At 35.7% G+C, this 15,534-nt stretch overlaps 1 protein-coding gene across 3 annotated transcripts in view; it reads right to left on the bottom strand.

Annotated features, from left to right (window-relative positions):
- Positions 1 to 741: 741 nt before the first annotated feature.
- Positions 742 to 15,534, bottom strand: part of rsu1 (Ras suppressor protein 1) — a 31,554-nt gene continuing 16,761 nt past the window's right edge. For all 3 annotated transcript variants that reach the window (XM_079409210.1, XM_079409211.1, XM_079409212.1), the window contains exon 9: positions 742 to 1,812. In XM_079409210.1, the coding sequence (XP_079265336.1) occupies positions 1,710 to 1,812 (103 nt within the window). In that variant the 3' untranslated portion in view covers positions 742 to 1,709. The remainder of the gene's footprint in view (positions 1,813 to 15,534) is intronic.

Raw genomic sequence — 15,534 nt, forward strand, 5'->3', positions numbered from 1 at the left:
CATCATCTCACAGCACTGAAAGGTCAGCTCCTTTACCCCTGATCTGCTGTCAAGGAGGTGGTCCGAACCATGACAGGGCCTCCGATGGGAAGATCGTTTTTAGATGTGATGATCCTCTGTAGCTGTTTCAGATCACACCCTGCAAATCAAGCATTTGCTTAAGAACTTTCTTGAAAGGAGCTTCAAACTTTAACTTATCTTCCAAGCACTTAATAAGACTTCAGATTGTTGGCAATTCCCAAAAATAGAAAATACATGCTTCTAATTTTCAGTCTTCAGTGTCACAGTAAAGACTTTAACACTGTTAGAAAAAAATAAAATAAAATGCGTACTGTTCTGGAAAAAAATGCTTAAAAGTACAGAGCAGAAAAAAAAAAATAACTTTAAGACATTTTCTTGAGCAGCAAATCAGCATATTCGAATGATATCTGAAGGATCATGTAACACTGAAGACTGAAGTAATGATGCTTAAAATTCAGCTTTGCATCACAGGAATAAATGACATTTTACAATATATTCAAATAGAAAACAGTAATTTTGAATTGTAATATTATTTCACAATATTACCACAATTTTTACTATAATTTAAATCAAATAAATGCAGCCTTGGTGAGCATAAGAAACTTCTTTCTAACAATTAAAAATAAAAATCTTACTAACCTGAACTTTTAAACGGAAGTATAAATTTTAGAAGATTCTTGGAAAGAACCAAAACTGAAAAAAAAAAAAAAAAAACTGAATCGTCCAACAAAACGGTGACTTTATTTCAATGTCAAAAATTTAGTACATAGCACACTGCACCGTGTGCACATGATAAAACATAGTAAAATATTACAAATTTAAATGTGATTGCAATGAAATGGCTTGTGACCTTTAAAAATAAGAAATAGCACATCCATTAAAATAAAAACTTCAAATTCAGCCAAGATTTGCAGAATTAGAAGATGTTAGTGTACGCAACATAAAGCTGTAGTGACGGCAGAAATGGCAATATTATTGAATGATTAACCGGTTCAAGAAACTGGTTCTTTGCAAATACCACTGTATATTGTTCTGTAAAAAGTTGCACCGTCATGTTAACTAGAATACACAGTAAGAAACAATGGCCAACCGCTTCAGAGAACACCATCTGTGGTTTGTTGCGATATCTTGTTGACCCTCTCAAATGGCCACCGGGGTGTTTCTGTCTGGAATCTGCTATGTACCATCTGAAAGTCCCGTTTGCAGCTATTCATATCTGTCATTAAGTGGCAGAGGAAGCAGTCAGCGGTCTCCCCCCGGAGACCTGACACAATCCTGCTCAGACTCCACTAAGACCCCAAACTCCAGCTAAATCCCTGTATGGTTACAAAACGCTCGTCACCACCTCCCAAAATTCACCGCTCTCCTCGTCTGGATGGTCGAGTAGGACAAAACTCCTGCCGCCCCTCGAGACACAACAAACACGTTCAGAAAAGCTGATTAGCATCCAACGCAGGTCTGACTTGTCAGAAGCGGCACTTTGAAGGCAAAAAGTGGCATTGGACAAGAAGGACACTTGGAAAGAATGGCTGGGGTGTATCAAGAGTGGAGTCGTTTGGAGGTTACATGATTAACGAAATACTGAAGCAATATAAAACATAATATCTGAATAAATATCAAATGGAAAGGCACATGCAGTGAGGTTCATCATCTCGGATGGTCGGATCAGCTCTTCGTCGCCCTCTTCGTTACTTGTTCTTGGCCGCCAGCGGCTTGCGGCTGATCTTCTTGGATTTGTCTGCATTCTTTTTGGGCGCCTCTGGGTTGGCCTGCATGTGTCGCCCGTAAAGACTGCAAAACACAAACAGACATTGTGTGATCACACCTGGCCGCTCGTAGTTTCTGCAAAAGGCTTGAATACAGAGTAGCGAGGAAGAGGAGTTATATTTTTAGTGTTAACCAGCTGAAAGAGGATTAATTGAGTCCAACACACTGACGGGTCCCCCACTGGGACACTGAACTCTCTGTGCTGTCCAACACCCCTCGGCTACAGCTGTGTATGGCACAGAGAGACAATTATCCGCAACCACCCTACACACAGAGCTGAGAAAGAAAAGAGAGAGAGGGGACATATAGGGAGAGCAATTTCCAGTCCAGTGGTCCCTCTCTATTTCAGCAGCACTCAAAGGCTGGGTTCAGTGATACGAGGGAAAAGACAAAGAAAGAGAGAGAGACTTAAGTGAACGAGAGTGACCATGTGGAGGCAAAATTCATTGGCTCTGTACCAAAACCTTGTGAAATGCTTTGCTATATACTGCCTACATAGGCAGCACTCTAAAATGAATCAGATTCAGAACAGAACAGAGACAGAAGTGTCTCAGGTCAGTTTATATAGTAGGCATCTTGGTAACATCCCCAGGCAGCTACTTTCTAGGCATACTCTACTTTTTCCCATCAACTTGATTTGAGAAAGGGCAATAAAACAACAATAGTAAACATTCTGTCCCTCTTTCTAATAAATAAATAAATAAATAAATAAATAAAGGCCACAGCTATTCTCCCCTGTTGTAATTATGGCATATAAAAGTGAAAATAATGACAAAAATTATGAGAGAAAAACTATGAAATTATGAATTAGATAAAAAATATCAAATTATGAGATAACAATGAGATTTAAAAAAAAAATAAAAACATGATAAAACCAGGCTACAAAATAAAAAATGTAATTAAAAAAAGCCAGACATTACAACTAGCTTTTCTTCTCAGACTTTCTTTCTTCTGTGGAACATGAAACAAGATATTTTGTCTCTGTTTTATAATTATGTGTAAATTATGAGATTACATATTGTTATTATGGCATAAATAGTAAAAATTATGAGATGGTGAGATAATGAGACAACAATGAGATAAAAAGATGAAATTATGAGAGAAAAATTATGGCATAAATCAGAATTTTGACAAAAGTCCAAATTATGAAATAAAATCAGGCTACAAAATCTATAAAAACAAAACAAAACATTGGCCCTTTAACTGAAAGGCGGACATTACAACTAGCTTTTCTTCCCTGACTTTCTTCTGTTAAACACGAAACAAAATATTTTGTCTCTGTTTTATAATTACAATTAATGTCAATGGAAGCTCATTTTTGACACGTAAGAAAAAAAAATCATGTTTTGGTAAACCATAATTATGAAGAGAAAAATGTAAAAAATTATGAGATACCAAGTCATAATTATGAAATAAAGTCAAAATTATGAGAGAAAAATAATTGTCATAATTCTGACTCTTTATGCCATAACTACATCAAAATTATGAGAAAATCAATTAGATAAAAAACAAATTATGAGAATGTGATAAAAAGACGAAATTATTACATAAAAAGATTGTCATAATTTTGATTAATGCCATAATTCAGAGTCAAAATTATGAGATAAAATCAGGATAGAAACTCTGTTTAACTGAAAGGTGAGGTTTCGAGTCCTCGCAGTGGGCCTGAACTGGAAACTGTGACTAACTTGTCTTCCCTATTGTCTTCTCGGTATTGCTTGCTTTCTTCTGTGGAACACAAAATATATTACTTTGTCTCAGTGTTTTTTTTGTCCGTACAAATCTTCAGTCTACAATTAAGGTATGGAAGCCCATTTCTGCCACATAATAAAAAGAAAATCATGCTTTGGTAAATCTTAATTATGACAAACTAGAAGTTCTAAAATGCCGAGACAAAAAAGTCAAATTTATGAGATAAAAAAACTCAAGTCATAATTGTGACAAAATGTTGATTTTTTTTTTACTGTCATAATTGACTTTTTTATTGTCATAATTAGGATAGTAAAGTAATTATAATAATTACTTTCAATGTCATAATTTCACAGCTTCAACTTTATCTCATAATTATGACTTAGTATCTCTCTGGAAATGGACTTCCATAGTATGGGCTCCAGCATTCTTCAAAACTGTCCCGCGGGTTTGGAACAACATTGGGGTGAGTAAAAGGATATCTGAATTTTTGGTGAAATATTCCCTGAAAAATGCTGTCCATGTAGGCAGCTCACTAGGTTTCGGTACACAGCCTTCATCTTTACAGCCGTCCTGACTGCTGCTTCCATTACCTCATTAATACTTATCCCTGATTGGATGTTGACATAGCGGCTGGTGATTGCAGAGTTAGCAGCTCTACACCTAGCATGCCTGGACCTTAACTATGACATTCCCAAGTGTAATTAAAGAATACTATTTGAGGGAGAATTCTAATTGCAGTGCAGTGAAATGTCAAGCGGCAGCTCAGATTCATGACTAAAGTTCATATCAAATATTTACAAAGGACCACACAGGGCCCAGGCGGAGAGAGCAGTCGTTCTCAACCCAGCTCTCAGCGTTTGAGTCACTTTAAATACATCATAAGAGGAAGATGCTAAATATTCTTTCTGTAAGCAACTGCTTTATGCAAAGCGACCTACAGTATACTTATTACTTATAACATATTTGATGCCAGACGGATTGCTCTTTACAGAGTTTGAACCTATAACCTTTCAGCAACAAACTCAGATCTTCAACCAATTTGCCACAATCCAAGAACAGAGCAAAGCAGTTTTGCAAAATGAAAATCTTCTCATACCAAGTATGATCTGTTTTTGTCTTCTACAGTTTCATGACTTGCTGGGAAGACAGTCTGCGCACTTCTCTCATCAACGAGTCAAGTCAGTCTCTCTCGTTCATTCTGTCGCTCTGTATCTCTCTTAAGCACTAAGCTGCCGGTCCATCTGTGTGGTCCTGTCTGAGGTTCTTTCCTTGGGGCCCAGAGGTTCTGTTCTTTCTTCTGGAGCTGCCCAGCCAGGCGCAGAGGCAAGAGCCCAGCAGGGAGGCACTACTCAAACCCCTACGGACTCTCAGAATACAGAAATATCAGAATCCTCCACTACTGCTTTTTATCTCACACATGCAAGAAAAAAAAATGCACTTCACATCCAAAAAAAACTGCACTGTTCACAAATATAAGCACTAACTCTGAAGTGTGTGCATGTGTTGGTTTGTAAAGCATGTGTTCATATGTTTAATTCAGTGTTTGGTGATCAAGATATATGGAATGTGAAACGAAGAGGGTTTCACTCACAGGAAAAAGAGAAGGAGTCTACTGCAAAAAAAGGAGAAAGACAACAATATTAACCATCCAGAATGTCTGACAGGGACAACACACATTAATTAGCACATCTAATGAAAGCAAATGTGCCAGATTTAGCCAAGATGGCTAATTTTCATCTGCTGCCCCATATTGATGCCATTGTATTGCTGATGGTGTGGAATATATTTAGTAATAAAGTAAAGCAATAAAGTAGAAAAATACAATAAAAATAAAATGAATTAAAATAAAATAAAAAGACCAAATAAATGTTAAATAAAAAATAAGACAAAAAAGTTAAATACAAAATGCAATAAAAATACTAAATTAAATTAAAGAAAGCTAAAATAAAAAATATACAAAAATAAATCAAATATAATGAAAAAATAGAAAAAATAAACTGCAATAAAATATTAAATTAAAAGCATGAAATAAGAGACGCAATAAAATACTATAAAAAATAAAATAAAAATTCAATAATTCACATAATTGTCCTTGTAAAGAGACTGGATGGTTATGGGCTTCCATAAACAAATAAATCTACAATCAAAATATGTATACAAAAAAATTAACTTTTAATTTTATGTATTTTTGCCACTTTAATTGATATGATGTAAAGACAGGAAATGATAAACAAAAGAATAGGAAACACTAATCAAACTTGTGGTGACTTAACTCCGTGTGTCACGGTGCATTAAATGCCATGGCGCCAGTGTAAACATGTTAAACTTTTTCTTTTAATTATTTAATCGAGTTTTTGAATTAAACATCTGTAACTGTCAGAACCAGACAAAAAGGTAATTTAAAGATCAGGTGTTCACTTTTTTTATTTTCATGACATGATTACGTATGCAGAAGGATGTTGAGTCCATGTAAGAAAGCTGTGTATGTATGTGCGCAGACTGCGAGCTGTTTCTGAGCTGACTGAAGGAATCAGTGTTGACAGATGCACGTAGATGTTTGCGCTGGTGTCAGGGCTAAATTGGGCTGTTTTACAGGAGGCTGATATGCAGGGGGGTGTGAGCTGAATCTGAAAGCCGTTCTCTCTCTGTCAGTGTCCTGCAGCCTTGACGGACCCTCTGGCAGGGAGAAACTCCCAACGCATCTAACACAACGTCTAAAGATCAACCCGTGAATGCTTCGTAATGCTGTCATCAACTGACTAAAGACTGCGTCAGAATCTTGTCCAACATCCAAACTTATCCCTGATCAACTACTGTCTAATAACTTACTCTGATCCCTGAACAAATCATTATTTTGAATGAGTTGGTCAAACTGATTTGCAAGTGTTTAAAAATTACCCAATTGTAAAGAGCTATATATGTATATTATTTATATGTGTGTGTGTGTGTATGTATGTGTATATATATATATATATATATATATATATATATATATATATATATATATATATATATATATATATATATATGAACTATTGAAACGAACCGATTCACTACAATTAACAGAACTCACAATAATGATAGCTTGAGTATTATAACAGATACATTAGCTGGAGAAAGAACATAAAGCTATTGTCTGATAAATGCAGAGCTAATGTTAAAATGACACATCTTTAAAAGGGAAAATTAAGCTGTGATTTGACTCTTTATATATCCATATAACTGCATACCTTCAAACCTGGGGTCTGGAAATTACGGGAAAATTTTGCCCTGGTCTGTGAAACCATGCAGCATTGCAGTGCTGAGCAGCTACAGAGTAAACACAAAGATTTATCCCCCATTTATCTGCTTTCCTCATCATTTACAGCCAATTAAAAGTGGACCGGGACAGCAAAATCTACAGAAGCTGCTTCCCCGACGCTGCCAGAGACGGTCTTTTTCCTGTGAGTGCTCCAGTTCCACATGGGATAATTAATCTCAGTTACAGTCAAGAGTGTCTAACACAGTCAGGGTGGCCGGTCATAAGTGTGTGTGTCAGAGATGCTGTGTTTCCACAGAGTGGCTTCCAAAGCATGTTCAGGTGTGTCAGAGGTGAGTGGGAATGAATTAATGATAAATGTGCGGGTGACTTGTGGATCATTGATCGGTCATTGAGGTTGGAGGTGATTTGTAAATGATGCTCCAGCTGCTATTGCATTATAGGAGATCTGAGATTGCAGAGAATGAGATCACTTAAATGAGATTAAAAAACAGCTGTGACAAACGGGATCTAAATAGAATTATAAATAAAATATATAATGTAAAATATCATATATAACAATATATGTAAAATATACAAATTATGTAAATATATAATATATATCAAATTAAATTAACTATTAACTTAAGTATTACATACTCACACAGTATTTAATTTATATACAAACCGTCGATTCAAATAAGATGTTTAAAGTATAAATTATATAAATAATTACATAATTTATGAATTATATAAAAATATACAAATAACAAATTTATAAATATTGTAAATATATTTTAAATAATAGATAGATATATATATTATATACACTAATATACAGTGTGTGTAATATATATATATAAAACCTACAGTGCCTTGCGAAAGTATTCACACCCCTTAATTTTTTCACTTTTTGTTATGTTACTGCCTCATGTTAAACTGCCACATCAATCTAAGCTCCGTACACAATATTGACAAAGCAAAAACAGAATTTTCACAACTTTGTAAATTTATTAAAAATAAAAAACTGGAATAAGTACATTGCATAAGTATTCATACCCTTAACTTAGTACTTAGCTGAAGCACCTTTACAGCCTCAAGTCTTTCTAGGTATGATACGATAAGCTTTGCTCATCAGCATTTGGCAGTTATCTGTCATTCTTTACCTCACCTCTTCACGTCTCAAACTCTGTCAGGTTGGATGGTGGCAGATGCACATTTTCAGGTTTCTACAGAAATATTTGACTGAGTTTAATCCCAGGCAGTGGCTGGGCCACTCAAGGACATTCACAGAACTGCCTTTAAGCCACTCTTGCTGTGTGTTTAGGGTCATTGTCCTGTTGAACCTTCTGCCCAGTCTGAGGTTCTGAATGCTCTGGATCTCAATAGTTTGGTGCGTTAAGCTTTTCTTCTACTCTGACGAGTCCCTCAGTCCCTGCCACTGAAAAACAGACCCACAGCATGAGGCTGCTACCAGCACACTTTACATTTGTGATGGTACTCTCCAGGTGATGAGCAGAGCTGGTTTCCTTCAAGCATGATGCTTAGAATTGATGTTCTTCACACCAGAGAATATTGTTTCTCAGAGTCTGAGGGTCCTTTAGGTGCTTTTTCCAAGTGTGTTTTCATGCGTCTTAACTGAAGAGAGGATTGAGTTTGGCCACACCGCCATAAAGCCCAGATCGGTGGAGTGTTGCAGTGATGTTTGTCCTTCTGTAAGTTTCTCCGATCTGCATATATGATCATGAAGCTCAACTAGAGTGACCATCAGCTTCTTGGTCACCAGTCTAGACAAGGCCCTTCTCCATCAGTTGCTCAGTTTGGCCAGGAGGCCAGCTCTAGGAAGAGTCCTGGTTGTTTCAAACTTCTTCCATTAAGGGTAACAGAGACTAATGATTCTGTGAACATTCAGTGAAGCAGAATTTTTTCTGAACACTTCCCCAGATGTGTGGTTTGACGCAAACCTGTTTCTGAGCTCTACAGGCAGTTCTTTTGACCTCAGGGCTTGGTTTTTGCTCTGATATGCATTATCAGCTGTTAGACCTTTTATTAAGACCTTCTTTTATTATTCATATCCATTCAATTGAATTTGCCACAGGTTAACTTCACTTGAAGTGTAGTAATAGTAAAATATACAAGCAATATGAATGCTCCTGAGCTAAATTTCAACTGTCCCAGATAAGATACTTATGCAATGGAATCATTTTAGTTTTTATTTTTAATAAATTTGCAAAAATGTTGCAAAAAACAGTTTTTTTGCTTTGCAATCATGGTGTATGGAGTGTAGATTGAAAAAAAAGTCATTTAAAAGCAGTTTAACTTAAGGCAGCAACAAAACGTGAAAAAAAAAAAGGGTTATGAATACTTTCGCAAGGCACTGTATAAATACATAATCAGTACATGTGTATTATAAAATATATTTAAAATACTATATAATAAATACTTGTATATAATTTTTTAAATATATATTTATATGTGTGTGTGTGTGTGTGTGTGTGTGTCTGTAATTACAATAAAACCCATTGTTACAAAGTTTAAACAAACTTTTTTGGTTTCACTAAAACCAATCAAACTTTCCCAGTTAAATGAACAAACCTTTCAGATTATTTTCCCCAACATTTCTTAATTACTTTCCAACACTGACACTCTGCAACTGAAGAGAAGGCTTATGGGAGATTTTATTTATGGAAAAATGCAATAAAAAGTACTTTTAAATCATGTAGGGAGAGAGACACATGAAACGCTCAGACAACGCTCAGACAACATACAGAATTACCAAATGACCACTGGAACTAGTTGAGACCTTACAATCTGACTCTGCTGCAGTTAAATTGAACTGCTGGTTTGTTGGCCAGAGGATTTTGATTTTGATATTGTGCAGTTGCTTTGACACAATTTACATTGTTAAAAGCGCTATATAAATAAAGGTGACTTGACTTGACTTGACATGAAAGAAAAAGGATGAGGAAGCACATCAGCGGTACACAACAGATCGTTTCTTCTACCCTTAACTACTGTTTAACACAAAGAACCTCACAGCTAAACTTCTTTCAGCACAAATACACAATCACTACACACATCTCAGTATAAAACACTATCTGTGCTGACAGGCCCAATGGAAATCCATGCACCAGCTAAATGAGAGTAAATGGCAATAATGAAGATGGATGGTGAACGGGCGGCAGAGCGGCTCATAACTGATCTCTCCCCTGACACCCCCATTATCAACAAGATCTGCAGGACCGAGCAGCCACATCACTGCACAAGACAGCCAATCACAGCAGGCTTTCCCACCACTTTTGAACCCTATTTGTACATATACAGTCATACTACAGTGGATCATCTACAAGATTAATGTTTTATGAATCATTCATTGTTCGGCTGAGAGGTTACCCAGCACTGTCTGAGCTGGGGTGAACAGTAAACTGAAGGCTGTGCTGAATTTGGGCTGTTAACGTGGCCTTTTATTGATAAACTCTAGCAGGAGTTCCTGTCTGTGAGCCCAAACTAATGAGGAGTGATGGAACTGCGCTCAACCTTTAAAACCTCCAGAACCTAGAAATGAAGACCACAAATACAGACTAGAATGCACAACAAACACACACACACAGACGCAGACTGAACTAAACTCTTAAAGTTAGTCATGCCACTGTTGGTTTCTAGTAGGCTTCACAACCTGACTGAATCAAACAAGCTTCACTATACTTAACCATTTGTGTTATGGCCCTATTAACTGTAAATCTGCATATGTAGATCCACATTTGATCGCTCCAGACACATCATGGATCGGTCAACCTGTCATCAAAAATCAATGAGTTTTCCAAGATGCCACAACATTGCGCAGCCTCTAGCTCTAAAAACTACCAAGATTCAAATTCCTGAAGAAATGGGACAAACTTTCACAGGTGAGAATGTGTTGGTTTGTGTATGTATTTACTTAATATTACAGGCTTTTAAACTACAGTAACGCTCATCACACAACTTGCTCTCGAGTATTCAGAGACCGGCTTTGACTGTTCCTATATGGTGAATGGTATATCCCATTGAAACAGCCGCTAATGAGGCATCTATGTATACCTCTATGTCAGGAATGCCAGGTCTGCCAAACAGAATCAGCCCGATTGCAATTCAAAACTAACCTGTGGCAACAGTGTAAAAGTAGTCCAATTCCACTATAAAACAGAGGACTTTGCAACACGTATACAAGTGAATTTAGGCAACACTACATTAGAGATACTCTCATTTGTCTGTAAAGCAGACACGTTTTAGACAAATAAACCAGTTCTAGTAATAAAATGTAATACAAATGATCATATGAGCCTAGTTTCGTATATAATTTTGGGTTCACAAACACAAAGAGAAGAAGGACCACCAAGAGTCATTACATCCAGCTGATCCAAAGACACAAGGGTGGTCACCTGCTGACACGTTCCGCCTTTAAACTGCACAACTGTAAGGAACATTATGGTGTCAGTTCTATTGCAGCAGAGCTCGGACTGAGGAAGCAGCAATGCATGAATATAATTAGAGAGAATATGGAAAGGAAAGAGTCCGTCTGTGGAAATATGCAGGATTTAACTCACAGAAACTCACTGCAATAGTGTTCAGAACATATAGAGCACACAAAAAAATACTCCCCACTTTCCCTGGAGTAGCTTAGGAAAAGAAATGGTTCAAGCATGAAAATGAAAATCATTGTTAACTCACCATCATGTCATTCTAAACTCATAGAACTTTTCCAAATTCAAACTAATTGCAACTGAGATTTGGGAGAAATGACGGTCTGGAAGCATTTCAGTGCACAACTATTTAAATGCTCGTCTGTTTCTTGCACAATGCAAGCTAATGCAATGTGTTAAATGGATCACTATTTGGTGATTTTTAAAATATAAAGTATCCCTTAAATTTTTTAATTCATTGAGTAGAAACGGATCAGAAACTAGCGAATCAACAGCTTTAGACAAAAACAAATACAAGAAGTCACTGTGCGTTAGTGAAACTGCGGTAGAAAATCAAGTGGCTTCATGGTTTATACAGACAGTAACACATATAATCAGTCCATCTCGAGAGTATTTCAGAGTTGATATATCTAATAAGCTTTAATCCTGTTATGCTAACAGATCTTTTACATCACATTAGTGGCACTATGCTGTCATGTTCTCCATTTATACTAAATTATCAGCACTCTCAGCAGAGTATATCTCATCAATAAAATCACTGACGACAAAGTCAGCGGACGAGGAGTTTTTTGATATCTCAATGAAATCAAAGCTATTCTAAATTGTTTTTGATAAAGCTGAAAAATATAAACATTAGATGAAACACTTGCCTGAAATATTTGAAGCAATAAAACAAACCGATATAAAAATAAACTTATATAAATAAATCTAAATAGAAATATAAAAAAAAAATAATAATAATATGACAAAAGCAAAACCAAAATTTTAACTAAAATTAAAATGAAAAATGCTAATTCAATATATTTACATTTACATTTAGTCATTTGGCAATATATTAACAAATTATGTAATAATACATAATACTAAAACATCACTGAGTTATATGAGAGGCAGGTATATCCACAACACAAACGTAATATTATAACTTACATTTGCACAAGCAATTAAGTGAATGTATTTAAGTGTTGGTCAAAATATGTAAAAGGTATTGTTAATGCGTTGTTATTGTAAAAATGTGATACGCTATCCTACACAGTATCAAAAACACAGAAACTTAATCATCCAATAGCTCAATGCTCACTGTTTTCTAGTGTTATTTTAAGATGGTAAAGCTGTTATTTGTTTGTTACAATTAATAAATGAATAAATGTTTATACATTAACAAAACATTTTTATATTTGGTCTCATCATTTTGGACATTACCATCAACAAAAATGTAAAATTTTAATTGACTAAAATATGCCATATTAAAATGATATACTATTTCAATCAGAGTAAAATTAAAAAAATGTAAAAAAAAAATTAAATGACAAAAAAAAGTCAAAATCAAAACGGCAATTGTGACCTTTGACCCCAGTGGTCACAGAATGAAGTGTCTCTGAATCTCTTTATCAAAAACACACATGTAGTATTTCCCAGTCTGTGACCTTTCCTTCCCACTGGCTCATACGACCGGCCCACGACTGGATAGATGCGGCAGGGAAGTTAATTGCAGTTGGTTTTTCAGTCAGCCCTGGACAGCTGTGAAGAGAGCTGCGGCGGTTGTACTGCGGTCAACAAGCGTTTAGAGTTAGCGATGAATAAAAGATGGCGGGAAGGCAGCTTTACAATATGTTAATGCATTATGAGCACGAAGAGTCTCCCCAATGCTGTCAGTCATATATAAGATCCTTCTGTCAGGTTAACAAGCCGCCCCATGAAATATGCATGACAGGTTACCCCCTCCTCCTCTGCCCGCGGTTCATGCTACGACCAAACCCACTGACAGAAGAGCAGGAAGCGAGAGCAGGGTAAAGACTCGTTGTCAACCGTTTTAATTCCAAACATCTGTGTGATTTCAAGATAAATGACTAGAATATTCGACAAAACGTCAGCACTCAAGAAAAAACATGACTCATGATCTAAACGGCCATCAAATGAACGGTCGGGTACAACAGAACTCAAAAATAATATCTTAAAATCAGGGCTGGATCTGAAAGGAAGGATGGCACATTTTAAAACTGGATTTAGCAAATGAGCTTGGCTTGTGAATATTAATGTAGGACTGATATAATAATGTAAAATTTGAGTGATTTAGTGTGGTGACGTTTCCCCAGTAGGTCTACTTGATTTGCCCAATTTTTATAACTGATGTTATAGCACATCAAAATTTGGTGTGTGTATGTGTGTATATATATATATATATATATATATATATATATATATATATATATATATATATATATATATATATATATATATATATATATATATATATATATATATATATATATATATATATATATATATATATATATATATATATATATATATATATTTTTTTTTTTTTTTTTTTTTTTTGCTCACATCCTGGAAAAAAAATTATAAGCAAGAGTAATTTTTTATGCGATTTAAAAAAATAAAAATGGGGGGGGGGGGGGGGGGGGCAATATATCGAACGCGATTATCATGCACCTCTCCTCAGTAAACCGGTTCCGTGATTAGCGGTAAATCTTCATCACCTGCTTTCAAATGGAGCGGCATTTAATACACGGAGCCATAGTTCACTGACAAGCTGCACAATATCACATTCATTACCGAAGGCGATTCATCTGCAATAATGAACGCGATATTGCGTAGCTTGTCAGTGAACTACGGCTTTATGTATTAAATGCCGCTCCATTTGAAAGCAGGTGTTGGAGATTTGGAGTTTATATCCCACAATTCAGACTTTTTTTTATAAGATACTGTAAGATTGTAAGGTACTGTAAACTCTGAAGGGGAAAAAAATGTTCTCAGAATTGCAACTTTTTATCTCACAATTCTGATAACTCGCAATTTTGTGTTAAAGTCAGAATTACGAGATATAAACTCTTCAGAAAAAATAAATTAAATTCTGAGAAAAAAAGTCACAATAGTGAGATATAAACTCGCAATTCTTAGAAAAAAGTTAGAATTTTGAGTTTATTCTTGCAAATTCTGGCTTTATATATACTGTATATGTGTGTGTATATACTGTGTGTGTATATATATATATATATATACACACACACACACACAGTATCGATATATTGTGCACCCCCACTTAAAACAGACAAGAGTATGCCCATTATAATGGTACAACCCTGCCAATTAAAAATGAAAGCAGCCTGCATGTGGCTGTCTTCTGCTGTTTTAACGTTCTGGTATTTCGAAACGCTGGATCAGTGAACTTAAATGAGAAAATGTCCATCAGGAGTGAAAACTGGATGAGGTGAGGAATAGTGAAAGGAAGAGAGAGCGAGAGGGAGAGAGGTGTGAGTCTTGTGATTTCTAAGCTGAAGGACATTTAGGCAGGTGAGAATGAAACTGTTGAACCGTGGACACACACCTACTGAGAATTACACACCGTTAACACTTGTCTAATGTGAGACAACCTACTTGCCTCTCTCGCGTGTATTCGCAGGCACATAAACAAACAGAGGAACGAACACACAAGCATCTTTGCTTTAATGTTACAGATGAGCACAGGAGACTATAGACTGACTTACTGTGTGTGCGCTTTCATTCAGTGTCAAAATCCCCAACTTCTAGTCCAAAAATACAGTTTAAACAACTATAAAATACATTTCTGCTCAGAATGTCAACAGCCATGACCAGCCTTTAAGTCAAGATGGCATGAAACATTTACCCCAATTAATGCATTTTTCTGGTCTATTAGTAAATAACTATTTTTTACCAATAGTAACCCTACTAATTTATAATAATTACAGCAATAATAAAAGCAAATAAAGACAGATTTGAAAAGAAAAATGGTGTTATCATTGACGCATAACATGGTATAAAATGTCCAGTTTTCACAGGACAATTAATCCCAATGGATAAAACCCTGGAAGACATTTTTTTCCTCATGATTCATATTACAGAAGTAAAATTAGTTTTTAATGCTTTTTCTTGACTTAAGTAACACCTCCCAGATTTTCAATGAGGAACCACGCATGGTAAGTAAACATGATTATAGTTAGATTGACCTTTTTGGGGTTCGAACCTGCAGCCTTTGGGTAACCAGACTAGATAAGGCTACTTATGAGTCACTGGATGGAGATCACCCTCCTAAAACTTGAGGAGCAATTCTGACCAAGTGTCACAACAAGTACGAAACATAACTACGGAAAGATA

Source organism: Barbus barbus (genome assembly GCF_936440315.1).
Source record: "Barbus barbus genome assembly, chromosome: 46".
Lineage (NCBI taxonomy): Eukaryota > Metazoa > Chordata > Actinopteri > Cypriniformes > Cyprinidae > Barbus > Barbus barbus.